Source organism: Arvicola amphibius, chromosome X (genome assembly GCF_903992535.2).
Source record: "Arvicola amphibius chromosome X, mArvAmp1.2, whole genome shotgun sequence".
Taxonomy (NCBI): domain Eukaryota; kingdom Metazoa; phylum Chordata; class Mammalia; order Rodentia; family Cricetidae; genus Arvicola; species Arvicola amphibius.
The window spans coordinates 91,948,828-91,965,174 of NC_052065.1; the positions used below are offsets into that span (position 1 = coordinate 91,948,828).

General features: G+C 45.0%; 2 protein-coding genes across 2 annotated transcripts in view; both read left to right on the plus strand.

Annotated features, from left to right (window-relative positions):
- LOC119804375 (retinol dehydrogenase 13-like) overlaps positions 1 to 8,921 on the plus strand; it is a 41,824-nt gene extending 32,903 nt beyond the window's left edge. Inside the window, exons 3-5 of the mRNA XM_042054342.1 lie at positions 1,128 to 1,365; positions 2,484 to 2,585; positions 5,188 to 8,921. Coding sequence (XP_041910276.1) covers positions 1,128 to 1,365; positions 2,484 to 2,585; positions 5,188 to 5,432 — 585 coding nt within the window. The 3' untranslated portion in view covers positions 5,433 to 8,921. The remainder of the gene's footprint in view (positions 1 to 1,127; positions 1,366 to 2,483; positions 2,586 to 5,187) is intronic.
- The window catches only part of Vsig1 (V-set and immunoglobulin domain containing 1), a 197,463-nt gene that overhangs the window by 84,162 nt on the left and 96,954 nt on the right, over positions 1 to 16,347 (plus strand).

The following is a 16,347-nucleotide window of genomic DNA, read 5'->3' on the forward strand; positions in this document are numbered from 1 at the left end:
CCTCATATATTTGGTTCCCAGGTAGTGGAACTGTTTGGGAAGAGTTAAGAGTTGTGGCCTGTTGGAGGCGGTGTGTTATTGGGCTTTGTCTCTTTCCTCCTCTGCCTGTGGACCAGGATATAATGATACTATGCCTGCCCGCCACCATGGTTACTATGGACCAACCCTCTAAAACTAGGCAAGTGCTTTCTTTTGTAAGGGATGACATGGTATCTCTTCATAACAATAGAATAGTAACTGAGACACTGGGCTTGGTGTCATCCACCATGGCTCTAGTGGGGGAGCACAGCCACTAATACACCCTTGATGGAAGGGAGAAGGTCTTTTCAACCAAGTGCCCAGCTCCTGATGTCCATGGAGTGAGGGAGGATGGGGTATCTGCCCAGCCTGATGGGTTGGCTGAGATCAACAACAGGTGTCACAGTCAGCCTGTCCTCATATCCATTGCTGCCACCTTTAATCCTTGCAGAGGCAGGAGGATTGCCTGGAGTTCAAGGTTAGTCTAACCAACTGAGTGGGTTCTTAGGCTCATCAGGCAGAGCTCCATAGTGAGACTTGTCTCAGCCTGATCTGCGTTTGATCCCTGAGGTGGGGGAAGGAGGATACAAGCTCCCGAAGGATGCTCTTCCCTCCACGTGCTGTGGTCCATGTTCAATTGGAAACAAAAATCTGAGTTCAAGGCCAGCCTGCTTTACAGACTGAGTTCTAGGACAGCTAGGGCTACACAGAGAAATCCTGTCTTGTAAAAAAAAAAAAAAGCCAAAAAAGAAAAAAAAAAAGAAAAATCAGCTGAATGTAAATCTAAGTTTTTTTCTCCTCAAAAAAACAAAACAACTCCAAGCAGAATAATAAAGTGGGTAAGGGAGAATAATAGAGGAAGAGGAGGATTATGCTACCGCTGGGAATGAAAAATTAAAATTGTGGCTCAGTGGTTAAGAGGACTGGCTGCTCTTGCAGAGGACCTGGGTTTGAGTCCCATCTCTGACTCCAGTTTCAGGGGATCCACCACCCTCTTGTGGTCTCCATGGGCACTGCATGCATGTTTTGCACAGATACACATGCAGACAAAACACTCATACACATAAAAAATATCTTAAAAAAGTAAAATAGCCATTGTGAGAAGATAGTGTTTTCTTGTCGTCCTTCATCTAGGTCACTTTCTGTTGACAAACTTGCTGCTGGACAAGCTGAAGGCCTCGGCCCCTTCGCGCATCATCAACTTGTCCTCCCTGGCTCATGTTGCTGGGCACATAGACTTTGATGACTTGAATTGGAAGACAAAAAAGTATGACACCAAGGCGGCCTACTGCCAGAGCAAGTTGGCTGTTGTCCTCTTCACCAAGGAGCTGAGCCGCCGGCTGCAAGGTGTGCACATGGCGAGCTTTTCTCTCTCCTTCCTTCCTCCTCGTCTGGAATAGTTCTGTAACCCGGAGCTGTTGGTGGACTTTAGACAAAAGGATGGCACCTGTACCACCATGCCGTGGCCCCTTCCAGTGCTGGAGGTGGACATCACTAGTAAATCGTGGTTCTAATGATTGCTGTTTGGCCTCAACCAGCCTGCCGTCATCAGACATGCTTATCTTGGATAGCTTTCTAAGCCTCTGGTGTTCTAAGCCAGTGGTTGTCCACCGCGACTGGTTTTGGCTCTGGGAACACATCAGTGTTTGCAGACATGCCTGTCACAAATGGGTTCGTGAGAGGCTGCTCCTGGCATCTAGTTGGTTGAATTCAGGGGTCCTCCTGGGTGGTTCCCCAGTTCCTTCCACTCTAATGGAAGGAATGTAGTATTAGGGATAAAGAAGCTTTCCCTGGCTTCTTGCTTCTCAAAAGTTGTCTGTGGCCAGCAGTGCAGGCCACTTTTGGGAGACAGTCATAACTGCAGCATCTTAGATCCCATTCCAGTCCCCTGCTTCAGACGCTGGTGGGGGTGGTAGAGCCCAGGAATGTGGGTCTCTTATGCCCCCAGGGCTGCTGTGCTGGGGAGGCCACTTGAGATGGAGGCTTCAGAGCACAGAGGATAATGTGGGTTCAAGTGTGGGAAACAGCCTAGGTTAGGGAAGACCCAGAGTGTAGTGGTGGCTACAGCAGCCTTCTAGGCAAGGGGCCAACCTGGTCTTTTTCACTAGTCTTTATGTGTGCCTGTTTGTATGCGTGCACGAGCACGTGTGCATGCATGTGGTCTGTATGTGTGTGTGTGTAAGTCAGTGGACAATGTTGGCTGCCATCCATGTTGCTTTTTATTTGAGACAGTGTCTCTCCTTGGCCTGGAGCTCATCACCTAGGCTAGGCTATAGCTTCAGTGAGCCCTGGGGATCTACCTGTCTCTGCCTCCCCAGCACTCACTAGGGATTAGAAGCCTGGATTACCATCACAGGCATGTGTTTTGACCTGGGTTCTGGGCATCAAACTCAGGACCTCCTGTGTGGCAAGCTCTTTAACAGCTAAGCTATCTTCTACCACTTGACAGTCTCTATTGTTCCCAGGCACAGGTGTGACGGTCAATGCTCTGCACCCCGGTGTGGCCAGGACAGAGCTGGGCAGACATACAGACATGCACAACTCTGCCTTCTCCAGCTTCACACTTGGTGAGTCCCCTTCCAGCTTGGTATCCCCTCACAGAGCCTTGTTAGCTGGGGATCCAGGACTTTCCCTCAGAGATGGTCACTTTATTTCTTTTTGATTCTTTCTCCCTGGGTCTCACTATGTATCTCTGACTGACTTGGAACTTGCTATGTAGACCAGGCTGGCCTCAAACTCACAGAGATCTGCTTGCCTCTGCTTCAGAGTGCTGGGATTAAATAAATGTGCCTTCACACCTGACATTTTTTTTCCCCCATCAACATGGCCTTAATGACTAGGCTGGACTTGAACTCATTATATGGGTGAGACTGGTCTTAAACTTCTGACCCTTTCACCTTCTGAGTGCTGTGTGTGCCACTTTCTGCTCCTTCACATGTCTTCCTGGGGTAGAAGATGAGTCATAATTCTATGTGGTTCTGACCTCAGGTCAACAGAAAACAGGCTATAGCCCCACTGATGAATAAGAAAATTGTCCTGAGCCGGGCGGTGGTGGCGCACGCCTTTAATCCCAGCAGAGGCAGGCGGATCTCTGAGTTCGAGGCCAGCCTGGTCTACAAGAGCTAGTTCCAGAACAGGCTCTAGAAACTACAGGGAAACCCTGTCTTGAAAAACAAACAAACAAACAAACAAACAAAAAAAGAAAATTTTCCTGGAGGATAAGCCTTGAGCTGATGTTGAAGGAACGGCAGGCTGTGTCCCACCACCCGGCTAGCTTTACCCAAAATACACAGAAACTGTATTCATTTAAATACTGCCTGGCCCCTGGCCCGTTATCTGTAGCTTCTTATTGGTTGATTCTCATATCTTGCTTTAACCCACATTTAGTAATTTATATAGCACCACGAGGGGTGGCTTACCAGGAGAGATCTTAACCTGCGTCCATCTCAGAGAGGAGAAGCATGGCGACTGCATATGGTGACTGCCTGAAGCGTCTCCCCTCTCTTTCCCACATTCTGTTCTGTCTACTCCGCCTACCTAATTTTCTGTCCTATTGGGCCAAGCAGTTTCTTTATTAATTAACCAATGAAAATCCTTCATCAAGCTGATTTCTAGGGTCAGGCTGTACACAGGGTAGCCTCCTCAGCTTCACTCAAAATTAAGTCACCAGGAAACACACCTCCTGGTTTTTATAACATTTTAATATGTAGACTAATTTAACCATTCCTCCTGCCTCTGCTTCCTGAGTACTGGGATCACAGATACTCTAAGATCACCATGCTTGTTGCTTTGAGCCTGTTTCCTTATCTGCATAGTGAGGTCCATGATAGGACTGTCCTCATAGTCAGTGAGAAGAAGAGGTGAGATTGCCCATATTGACTGCACAGTGCCTGACCAAGAATGTAGTTTGACTCATAGCCAAACATTAGGTGGAGAGAGCTGAAATTGGAGGTCTCCATCACATCTCTCCCCTTGGAGTTCAGGAAACCCCATAGAAGAGGGGGAGGAAGAATTGTAGGAGCCGAAGGGGTTGAGGACACTGTGAGAACACGGCTCATAGAATCAACTAAGCAGGGCTCATAAAGACTGGATTGGCAATCACAGAGCCTGCATGGGTTTGTACTGGGTCCTCTGTATATATGTTATAGTTATTAGCTTGCTTTTTTTTGGGACTCCTAACAATAGGAGTGGGGGTGTCTCTGACTCTTTTGTCTGCTCTTGGGACCCTTTCCCTCCCACTAAGTTCCTTTGTCCAGCCTTGATGTGAGGGTTTGTGTCTAGTCTTGTTGCGTCTTGTTATTTGGTGTCCAGTTGATAACTCTGGAACACCTGCTCTTTTCTGATAGGAAATGGAGGAGGAGTGACCTCGGGGAGGGAACGAGGGGTGCTGGAGGAGTGGGGGGAGTGGAGACTGTGGTTAGGATGTATTGTATGAGAGGGGAGGGAACGAGGGGGTGCTGGGAGGAGTGGGGGAAGTGGAGACTGTGGTTAGGATGTATGAGAGAAGAAATAGAAGAAGAAGAATATAGTCTGAGTCAATAGAACATTATAACTGGTATTTATAATCCTTGAGAGTCATCTAGTGGGCATGTATCAAGAATTTTAACCTAAGAGTACCTTGAAGTATATTTAGTAAATTGAAGGCTGGAGATGTAGCTCAGTGGACAGAGTGCTTGGCTACCATGTCACAAAACCCTGGGTTTGATCTGCAGCACCACATAAAATCAAACGTGTTGGTATATGCTGTCCAGTACTCGGGAGGTGGCGGCAGGAGGATAAGAAGTTTAAGATAATCTTTGGCTGTATAGTGAGTTCAGGGCCAGCCTGGGCTACATGTGTCCCTGTCTGAGAAGAAAGATTATGTTCAAGGATAGAATAGGGAAAAATACGTTTTCATTTTTTCTGGAAACCCTGGGGAGGTTTCCTGTAGGAGGCAGATTTTGTGCTCATCCCTCTGTTTGGAGTTTTTTTTTGGGGGGGGGAGGGGAATGCTGCCAGGGAAGGGACCTTTAGGTAGAGGGAACTGCAAGAGGACAAAGGCATGGAGGTGGGTCCGTGGGTCTTCAGGGAAGGTTCCATCCCTAGGGATTTTGGGGGGGTAGAGCAGGGAATTTTCTTTTTTCTCTCTCTTTCCTTTTTTTTGACTGAATGTTCTGTGGTTGATTGTAGGGCCCTTCTTCTGGCTGCTGTTCAAGAGTCCCCAGTTGGCGGCCCAGCCCAGCACATACCTGGCAGTGGCAGAGGAACTGGAGAGCGTTTCTGGGAAGTACTTTGATGGACTCAGAGAGAAGGCTCCGTCTCCTGAGGCTGAAGATGAGGAAGTAGCCCGGAGACTTTGGGCTGAAAGTGCTAACTTGGTGGGCTTGGACATGGCTCATGGGTCCCCTGGAAGGGGACAGTCCCTCCCCAGATAACCTTCAAAGATCCAGATGGAACTGTATTACCAAGGCCGCTGGCTGCCATGCCCTCATCCTCTGGGGCACTGTTGGCATTGTTACTCTCAAGACCATGGTTGTTGGCTGCCATGCACTCATCATCCTCTAGGGGCAGTATTGGGACTGTTAGACTCCCAAGACCATGGCTGCTGGCTGCCATGCTCTCATCTTCCTCTAGAGGCAGTGTTGGCACTGTCAGAATCTTATGACTATAGCTGTTGGCTGCCATGCCTTTATCATCCTCTAGGGGCAGTGTTGGGACTGTTTGACTCCCAAGACCATGGATGCTGGCTGCCATGCTCTCATCTTCCTTTAGGTGGCAATGTTGGTCCTTTTTTGTTAGCTGACCACATTCAGTTGGACCACAGCTGAGCATTGATGGGGTATGTGTGGTGGTGGCAGGTATAATGTACTCTGATGATTTCTGGGGAGTGGGTCTATCAGGCGTCTCTCTTGGGAATGATTTTGGGCAATGTTCAAAGGTAGCTGTGGTGGTGACTGATTGATCCACTGTTAAAGAGCGGGTAATCAGACAAATATGGCCAGTCAGTCATAGTTTTTTTGTGGGCCTTTGCACACTTCTGTCTCCTCTAAGAGTTGGCTATTGTTTCAAAAGCAACTTGGGAGCAAAAGGGCTTACTTTAGCTTACAGGATATAGTGCATCATGGAGGAGGGACGCCACGGCAGGAACTCAAAGCAAGAGCTTGACGCAGATACCAGGCTTACACTCAGATAACTGTCTTTTATTTTCATCATTATTATTTCTTTTACACAGAGAGTCTTACTCTGTAACTCTGGCTTTCCTGGAGCTTGCCCAGGATGGCCTTGAGCTCACAGAGATCTGCCTGCTGGGATTAAAGACGTGTTGTCATGCCTGAGTCAGGTGCCAGCCTAGGCCTACCTGCCCAGGAATGGGACCACCTACAGTGGGCTTGTCCCTTCTACACCAATTAGCAAGCAAGAAATGTCCCACGGACATTCACCCAGGGCATTCTTGTCCAAGCAATTCTCCGGTTGAGGATCCCTTCCTCTTCTGGGTGTGTCAAGTTGATAATCAAAGGAACCAGGATGGCTCTTGATTGTAAACAGCCGTGGGTAACTGCTACCTCATGGGATGGTGTGGGCATTAAGCTCTTGTCTGGCTCAGTAAAGGACAGCTACGGACCTAGTGTCCTGGCTGAGGTGCTGGGATTCGGTGGAGACCCTGGCCTTCACCACCGGAATGGAGTGAAAAGCTTCTAGCTGCTGCCTCTGAGGACCAGCATCACCTGAGATCATGATCTCTCCAATTCTTTTTTTTAAAATATTTATTTATTATGTATACAATATTCTGTCTGTGTGTACGCCTGCAGACCAGAAGAGGGCACCAGACCCCATTACAGATGGTTGTGAGCCACCATGTGGTTGCTGAGAATTGAACTCAGGACCTTTGGAAGAGCAGGCAATGCTCTTAACCTCTGAGCCATCTCTCCAGCCCCGATCTCTCCAATTCTTATGATAATTTTAACCTTAGATTCTCAAGCTTTCTGTATGATTATAATAACTTGCTGGGTGTAGTAACACCAGCACTTAAGAGGTAGAGGCAGGAGGATCGAGCATTCAAGGTCATCCTCTGCCAGCCTGGGCTATACAAGATCCTGTCAAAACAAGTCAAAACAGTGAAATCTCCAAATGTAGCTGAGTCATAGATTTAAAAAAAAACAAACATTTTCTTAGTGTGTATGTGTATGTGCATGTGCACAGGTATGCCCTTGAGTGTCTGCCTTCAGTGCGGAGTTCATTCAGAGGACAACTTGTGGGAATTGTTCTTGTCTTGTGAGTCTTGGGGATACAACTCAGTTTGTCCAGCCTTGTGACAAAGACCTTCACCTCTGAACATATCACCACATGACCCTGAACCTGAGTCATAGGTTTTATTTTATCCATTGTATATGGAATTTATTTCACACACAACTTGAATATTTATTCCTTTTAAGAAACCGACTTTTAAGTTACTGAGGCAGTGAAGCAAGCTGCTGCTGACTCTGTAGTGGTGGAAGGTGCAGCTCACCATATGGCAGGGATCACTGAGGTTGGGCTGTCTTAGGGAACTTCTGCTTCAGAAATGGGACACTCAGCTGGGATGTAGAATTTCCGGACCATCAAAAAGGTCAGTAGATAGCTGGGAAGTACACACCTTTGATCCCAGCACTTGGGAGACAGAGGCAGGCAGATCGCTGAGTTTGAGGTCAGCCTGGTCTACAGAGCTAGTTGCAGAACAGCCAAGGCTACATAAGGAAAGCTCAGTAGACCACTGGGTACTTAGAGCAGGACTGGCCTAGAATTGTCACTTGCCAAGTGACTGCAGAGCCCAGCCAACCACGTAGCACCTGCTCTGCTGGCACAGTGACACCAAGAAGCACCTCATTGCTACAGAATATTTTGAAGCCACGAGAGGTGAGAATTGAAAGCTCTTTGTCATCCACTCCAAAGCTGCCCAAGTTCTGTCTTAATAGCAGTGTTCCTAGTAGGGTATATTTTGCAACCAAATCATATGTAGAAAGATGCCCTTGGATGTACAATATATTTATATATCTATTTATTTATATTTCATGTATATCTGTTTATCTTGTACATGCAGTGCCTGAGAAGTTGCAACCAAATCATATAGAAAGGTACCCTTGGATGTACAATATTGATAGCATGCATCTCTCTCTCTCTCTCTCTGTCTCTCTCTCTCTCACACACACATCTATCTATCTATCTATCTATCTATCTATCTATCTATCTATCTATCATCATCTATCATCTATCTATCTTTCTTGTATATCTGTTTGTCATGTGCATGCAGTGCCTGAGAAGGATAGAAGAGGACTCCAAATCTGGAACTGGAGTTACAGTTGTAAGTCTCCATATGGGTGCTGGGAATTGAATATGGGTCCCAGGTCCTCTGGAAGAGCAAGCCAGTGCTCTTAACCACTGAGCCATTACACTGTTAGATTCTCCTGCCTCTGTCTTCCCTGTTTAATGATCCCCTTGGTCATATAAGCCCATCAGGATAATCCAAGACAATGCTTTACTGTTTTTAAAATCAGTAGAGCAGACTTAATGCTATCTGTTATCTGGTCCTGTTTGCCAGGTAAAGTAACACAGTCCTTTGTTTCTGTGTCCCAGGTTCTGGTGATGGGATCTAGCTACCCTGGGGAAGGCCATTGCTCTGCTGACTGTATACTCCCCTTTATAAAGCCTGGCTCTTAAGGTTTTCCAATGACGCCCACTTATTTCTCATCCATTCTGGTCTGCTTTAATTAGGCTGGTTCAACTCCACTTTTTTTTTCTTTTGAGACAGTTTCACTGTGTAGTTCAGACTAAACTTGAACTCTAGATCTCATCTCAGCCTCTCGAGCCCAGAGATTACAGGCCCACTATATGTTGCCAACTTGCAATGTTTATAACCAAATAAACAAAAATATACATTCCTGTTATTAATTCGCCATTGTTTTTTTTGTTTTGTTTTTGTTTTTAAAACACACACAAAAAAGGGTTTCTCTGTGTAACAGTCCTGGCTGTCCTAAAATTCCCTTTGTAGACCAGGCTGGCCTTGAACTCACTGTCTCTGCCTCCCTAAGTGCTGGATTAAAGACGTGTGCCACCACATCCTGGCTTGTCCTCTTTTATTTGGCGTGTGTGTGTGTGTTCTTGCTGGGACAAACTTCCTGACAAAAGCCACTGAAGGAAAGAAGGCTTCAGTCTGGGTGGCAGCTCCAGGGTATGATCCATTATGGTGTGGAAGGTGTGACGGCAGGGACTTGGGGCAGCTTGTCCACCCTGCATTTTCAGACAGGAGGCAGAGGAAGGAATGCTGCTGCTTAGCTCCCCTTTGGCTTTGATTTTTTTGTACATTATTTATGTGTGTGTTGTGCATGCATCACGGTGTGCTTGTGCAAGCCAGATGGTAACTTATGGGGGGTTTGGTGACAAGTGCCCTTCTTACTCAATAAGCCATCTTGCCGGCTCCCTTCATCATTATTATTGGTGGTGGTGGTGAGGGGCGAATGCCACACCATGTGTGTGGACGCAAGAGAACAACTTTCACGGAGTCAGTTCCTTCCTGCCACCGTTACATGAGTTCTGGGGTTGAAGTCAGGTTGTCAGGCATTTGTAGCAAGTGCCTTTCCCTGCTGAGCTGTCTCACCAACTTCTGTGTTCCTTTTTATTCTGTCTTCTACTCAAGCCCTTAGTGTAGTGTTGCTTACACTTGCTGCGGCTCTTCACATTGCAATTAGTTCAACCTAGAAACTTCCTTATAGACTTGATCAGAGCTTTGTCCTAGGTAGCACTAGATACTATCAGGTTGACAGTATTTACCACCACAGGGTGTCTTTCTTGGGAGATGGCATTTATCTGAAGGAGGTAAAAGTCTAAACTTATCTGGAGCCCAGGCTACCAAGGTAGCTGATCAATGGGGATGCTTTTCATGCTGGGGGGATTTGTCTTTCTTGCACATGGATGTGACTGCTTCTGACCACAAACTCTCATGACCAACATCCACTTCCTCTTCAAAATCAAGAGATCTCAAGTGCCACAAATGCTACAGTGTCCTAATCCTGAGGCCTGAGATGGCTCGAAAACAGCAGCACCCTAAGATATATGAAAGATGACAAAATCTACTTGAAAAGACAGCCCAGAGAAGAATTCGTGGGCAAGTAATTAAGCCAACTAAAAAGCTGGGCTTATAATCCTAGCCTTGGAAAGGCTGAGACAGGGGCATCTTGAATTTGAGTCTAGTTTGGGCTACAATAGTGCGATTCTATTCAAAAACTGAAAGTCAAACCACTTTGAGTAAAGATAAAAACCAAAACCAACCAACCAAACAAAAACCAAAAAACCCCAAACCAAACCAAACCAAAAACCAGACCAGAGAAACAGTGACAGAAAATTGCTTTGTATGGTGACTCAACACGGAAAGGAATTGAACTTGCATCAGCTTGTATGGACTGTTCTTCAGAGCTGGGGAATTCTATCCTGTTGCCTTTGGTGACCCACTGTAACAGGATGTTCAAAGGGTACCAATTGGGCTGATAGTTACCTATCTTTTTATATGGTTTATTTTTTTTATATTTAAAAATTTTCATCTCCTCCCCTCCTCCCACTTCCCTCCCGTCCCCTCCACCCATACCCCCCCATCCCTCTCCAGGCCAAGGAGCCATCAGGGTTCCCTACTCTATGTTAAGACCAAGGTCCTCCCAACTCCCCCCAGGTCCAGGAAGGTGATCAACCAAGCTGAGAGGGCTCCCACAGAGCCTGTCCATGCAGAAGAATCAAAGCTCAGCGCCTTTGTCCTTGGCTTCTCAGTCAGCCTCCACCGTCAGCCACATTCAGAGAGTCCGGTTTGGTCTCATGTTCCATCAGTCCCATTCCAACTGGAGTTGGTGATCTCCCATTAGTTCTGTCCCACCGTCTCCATGGGTGAACGCACCCCTCACGGTCCTGACTTCCTTTCTCATGTTCTCCCTCCTTCTGCTCCTCATCCTTGGGAGCTCAGTCCGGTGCTCCAATGTGGGGCTCAGTCATTTTCTTCATCTATCGCCAGGTGGAGGTTCTATGGTGATATGCAAGAAATTCATCAGTATGGCTATAGGAACTGGCCTTTTCAGGCTCCCACTCCTCAGCTGCCCAAGGAACTAGATGGGGGCGTCTCCCTGGAAACCGGGGAACCCCTCTAGAGTCAAGTCTCTTGACAACCCTCAGATGGCTCCCTAAATTAAGATATATGCTTCCCTGCTCCCATATCCACCCTTCCTGTATCCCAAGCATCCCATTCCTCTGAGCGCCCCCATTCTCCCCTTCACACTTTTCTCTCCCCATCTTCCCTTGGCCCCATCTCGCCCGACCCTCAAGTTCCCAATTTTTGCCTGGCGATCGTGTCTACTTCCAATATCCAGGAGGATTACTATATGTTTTTCTTTGGGTTCACCTTCTTATTATCTTCTCAAGGATCCCGATTACAGGCTCAATGTCCTTTAATTATGGCTAGAAACTGATTATGAGTGAGTACATCCCATGTTCATCTTTTTGGGTCTGGGTTACCTCACTCAGAATAGTGTTTTCTATTTCCATCCATTTGCATGCAAAATTCAAGATGTCATTGTTTTCTACCGCTGAGTAGTATTTTAACATGTATATATTCCACAGTTTTTCATCCATTCTTCCACTTAAGGGCATCTAGGTTGTTTCCAGGATCTGGCTATTACAAATAATGCTGCTATGAACATAGTTGAGCAAATGCTTTTGTAGTATGATTGGGCATCTCTTGGGTAAATTCCCAAGAGTGGAATTACTGGGTCCTGGGGTAGATTGATCCTGAATTTCCTGAGAAACCTCCACACTGCTTTCCAAAGTGGTTGCACAAGTGTGCATTCCCACCAGCAATGGATGAGTGTACCCCTAACCCCACAACCTCTCCAGCAAAGGTTATCATTGGTGTTTTTGATTTTAGCCAATCTGACAGGTATAAGATGGTATCTCAAAGTTGTTTTGATTTGCATTTCCCTGATAGCTAAGGAGGTTGAGCATGACCTTAAGTGTCTTTTGGCCATTTGAACTTCTTCTGTTGAGAATTCTCTGTTTAGTTCAGCGCCCCATTTTTTAATTGGGTTAATTAGCATTTTAAAGTCTAGTCTCTTGAGTTCCTTATATATTTTAGAGATCAGACTTTTGTCAGTTGCAGGGTTGGTGAAGATCTTTTCCCAGTCAGTAGTCTGCCTTTGTGTCTTAGTGACAGTGTCCTTTGCTTTACAGAAGCTGCTCAGCTTCAGGAGGTCCCATTTATTCAATGCTGACCTTAATGTCTGTGCTGCTGGGGTTTTAAGTAGGAAATGGTCTCCTGTACCCATATGTTGTAGAGTACTTCCCACTTTCTCCTCTATCAAGCTCAGTGTGTTCAGATTAATATTGAGGTCTTTAATCCATTTGGACTTGAGTTTTGTGCATGGTGATAGGTATGGATCTACTTTCATTCTTCTACAGGTTGACATCCAGTTATGTCAGCACCTTTTGTTGAAGATGCCCTCTTTTTCATTGTATACTTTTGGCTCCTTTATCAAAAATCAGGTGTTCATAGGTTTGTGGTTTAAGATCCGGGTCTTCTATACGATTCCATTGGTCAACTTCTCTGTTTTTATGCCAATACCAAGCTGTTTTCCATACTGTAGCTCTGTAATAGAGTTTGAAGTCAGGGATGGTAATGCCTCCAGAAGTTCCTTTATTGTATAAGAATGTTTTGGCTATCCTGGGTTTCTTGTTTTTCCATATAAAGTTGATTATTGTCCTCTCAAGATCTGTGAAGAATTTTGATGGGACCTTGATGGGGATTGCATTGAATCTATAGATTGCTTTTGGTAGAATTGCCATTTTTACTATGTTGATCCTCCCAATCCAAGAGCAAGGGAGATCCTTCCATTTTCTGGTATCCTCTTCAATTTCTTTCTTCAAAGACTTAAAGTTCTTGTCAAATAAATCCTTCACTTCCTTGGTTAGAGTTACTCCAAGATATCTTATGCTATTTGTGGCTATTGTGAAAGGTGATACTTCTCTGATTTCTCTCTCTGCTTCCTTATCCTTTGTGTATAGGAGGGCAACTGATTTTTTGGAGTTGATCTTGTATCCTGCCACGTTACTGAAGGAGTTTATCAGCTGTAGGAGTTCTTTGGTGGAGTTTTTGGGGTCGCTTATGTACATTATCATATCATCTGCAAATAATGAAAGTTTAACTTCTTCCTTTCCAAATCGAATCCCCTTGATTCCCTTATGTTGTCTTATTGCTATTGCTAGAACTTCAAGCACTATGTTGAAGAGATAAGGAGAGAGTGGATAGCCTTGTCGTGTTCCTGAATTTAGTGGGATGGCCTTGAGTTTCTCTCCATTTAATTTGATGTTAGCTGTTGGCTTGCTGTAAATAGCCTTTATTATATTTAGGAATGACCCTTGCATCCCTAATCTCTCCAAGACCTTTATCATAAAAGGGTGCTGAATTTTGTCAAATGCTTTTTCAGCATCTAATGAGATGACCACATGGTTTTTTTCCTTCAGTTTATTTATATGATGGATTACATTGATAGATTTTCGTATGTTGAACTAGCCCTGCATCTCTGGCATGAAGCCTACTTGATCATAGTGGATAATTTTTCTAATGTGTTCTTGGATTCGGTTTGCCAGTATTTTATTGAGAATTTTTGCGTCAATGTTCATGAGTGAGATTGGCCTGTAATTCTCTTTCTTGCTTGAGTCTTTGTGTGGTTTAGGTATCAGGGTAACTGTAGCTTCATAGAAGGAATTTGGCAGTGACTCTTCTGTTTCTATATTATGAAATACCTTAAGGAGTATAGGTATTAGGTCTTCTTGGAAGTTCTGGTAGAATTCTGCATTGAAACCATCTGGTCCTGGGCTCTTTTTGGTAGGGAGGTTTTTGATAACAGTTTCTAATTCTTCGCTACTAACAGGACTATTTAGAGCATTTACCTGGTCCTGGTTTAACTTTGGTATATGGTATTTATCTAAAAAACTGTCCATTTCTTTAACACTTTCCATTTTTGTGGCATACAGGCTTTTGTAGTAAGATCTAATGATTCTCTGAATTTCCTCTGTGTCTATTGTTATGTCCCCTTTTTCATTTTTGATCTTATTAATTTGCGTGTTCTCCCTCTGCCGTTTGATTAGTTTGGCTAAGGGTTTGTCAATCTTGTTGATTTTCTCCAAGAACCAGCTTCTTGTTTCATTGATTCTTTGGATTGTTTTCTGTGTTTCTATTTTGTTGATTTCTGCCCTCAGTTTGATTATTTCCAGTCTTCTACTTCTCCTAGGTGAGTCTGCTTCTTCTTTTTTCCAGAGCTTTCAGGTGTGCTGTTAAGTCACCAATGAGCGCTTTCTCTGTTTTCTTTAAGTGGGCACTTAGCGCTATGAACTTTCCTCTTAGCACTGCTTTCATTGTGTCCCATAGGTTTGAGTATGTTGTGTCTTTGTTTTCATTAAATTCAAGAAAGACTTTGATTTCTTTCTTTATTTCTTCCTTGACCCAGGTGTGGTTCAGTAGCTGACTGTTCAGTTTCCATGAGTTTGTGGGGTTTCTGGGGTAGAATTGTTATTGATTTCTAATTTTAATCCATGGTGATCCGATAAGACACAGGTGGTTACTAATATTTTTTTGTAACTGTGGAAGTTTGCTTTGTTACCAAGTATATGGTCAATTTTCGAAAAGGTTCCATGAGCCGCAGAGAAGAAGGTATATTCTTTCCTATTTGGGTGGAATGTTCTATAGATGTCTGTTAAGTCCATTTGGTTCATTACCTCTATTAAGTCTTTCAATTCTCTGTTAGGTTTCTGTCTGATTGACCTGTCCATTGGTGAGAGAGGAATGTTGAAGTCTCCAACTATTAGTGTGGGTTTGATGGCTGCCTTGAGTTCCAGTAATGTTTCTTTTACATAAGTGGGAGCTTTTATATTAGGGTCATAGATATTCAGGATTGAGACTTCATTTTGAAGGGTTTTCCTGTTATGAATATAAGTGTCTCTTTCCATCTCTTCTGATTGATTTTAGTTTGAAGTCAACTTTGTTGGAAATTAGTATGGCCACACCGGCTTGTTTCTTAGGTCCATTTGCTTGATAAACCTTTTCCCAACCCTTTACTCTGAGTAGGTGTCTGTCTTTGTGGTTGAGGTGTGTTTCTTGTAAACAGCAGAATGTTGGATCCTGTTTTCGTATCCAGTCTCTTAGCCTGTGCCTTTTTATAGGTGAATTGAGTCCATTGATATTAAGTGATATTAATGACCACTGGTTTTAACTCTGGTTGTCATTTTTTATTTGGTAGTAGAGATTGTGTTTTCCTTTCTTTGAGATGTGCTGGTGAAGGGTCGCTAGATGTCTGAGTTATTTTGGGCAATGATGGACTTCTTGGTTTGTGAATTTCCTTCTATTACTGTCTGTAAGACTGGATTTGTGGCTACATATTGTTTAAATTTGTTTTTATCTTGGAATATTTTGTTTTCTCCATTTATAGTGAACGAAAGCTTGGCTGGGTAAGTAATCTGGGCTTGCGTCCATGGTCTGTTAGTTTCTGCATAACATCTATCCAGGACCTTCTGGCCTTCATGGTTTCCATAGAGAAGTCAGGTATTAGTCTGATAGGTTTACCTTTATAATTTACTTGACCCTTTTCCTTTGCAGCTCTTAATATTCTTTCTTTTTTTTTTTTTTTTTGTTTTTTTTTTTCCCTCCTCCTCCCCCCTCCCTCCCCTCCTTCTCCCCTTTCTCTCCCCTCCTTCTCCCCCTTCCCTCCCCTCCCCTCCACCCATACCTCCCCTCCCTGCCTCTCAAGGCCAAGGAGCCATCAGGGTTCCCCACTCTATGCTAAGACCAAGGTCCTCCCAACTCCCCCCAGGTCCAGGAAGGTGATCGACCAAGCTGAGAAGGCTCCCACAGAGCCCGTCCATGAAGAAAAATCAGAGCCCAGAGCCATTTTCCTTTGCTTCTCAGTCAGCCCCCGCTGTTGGCCACACTCAGAGAGACGGGTTTGGTCGCATGATCCATCAGTCCCATTCCAACTGGAGTTGGTGATCTCCCATTAGTTCTGTCCCACCGTCTCCATGAGTGAACGCACCCCTCTCGTTCCTGACTTTCTCCCTCATGTTCTCGCTCCTTCTGCTCCTCATCGGGACCTTTGGGAGCTCAGTCCAGTGCTCCAATGTGGGGCTCAGTCACCTTCCCCATCTGTCGCCAGCTGGAGGTTCCCTCACGGTCCTGACTTTCTTTCTCATGTTCTCTCTCCTTCTGCTCCTCATCAGGACCTTGGGAGCTCAGTCCGGTGCTCCAAGGTGGGGCTCTGTCATTTTCTTCATCTATCGTCAGGTGGAGGTTCT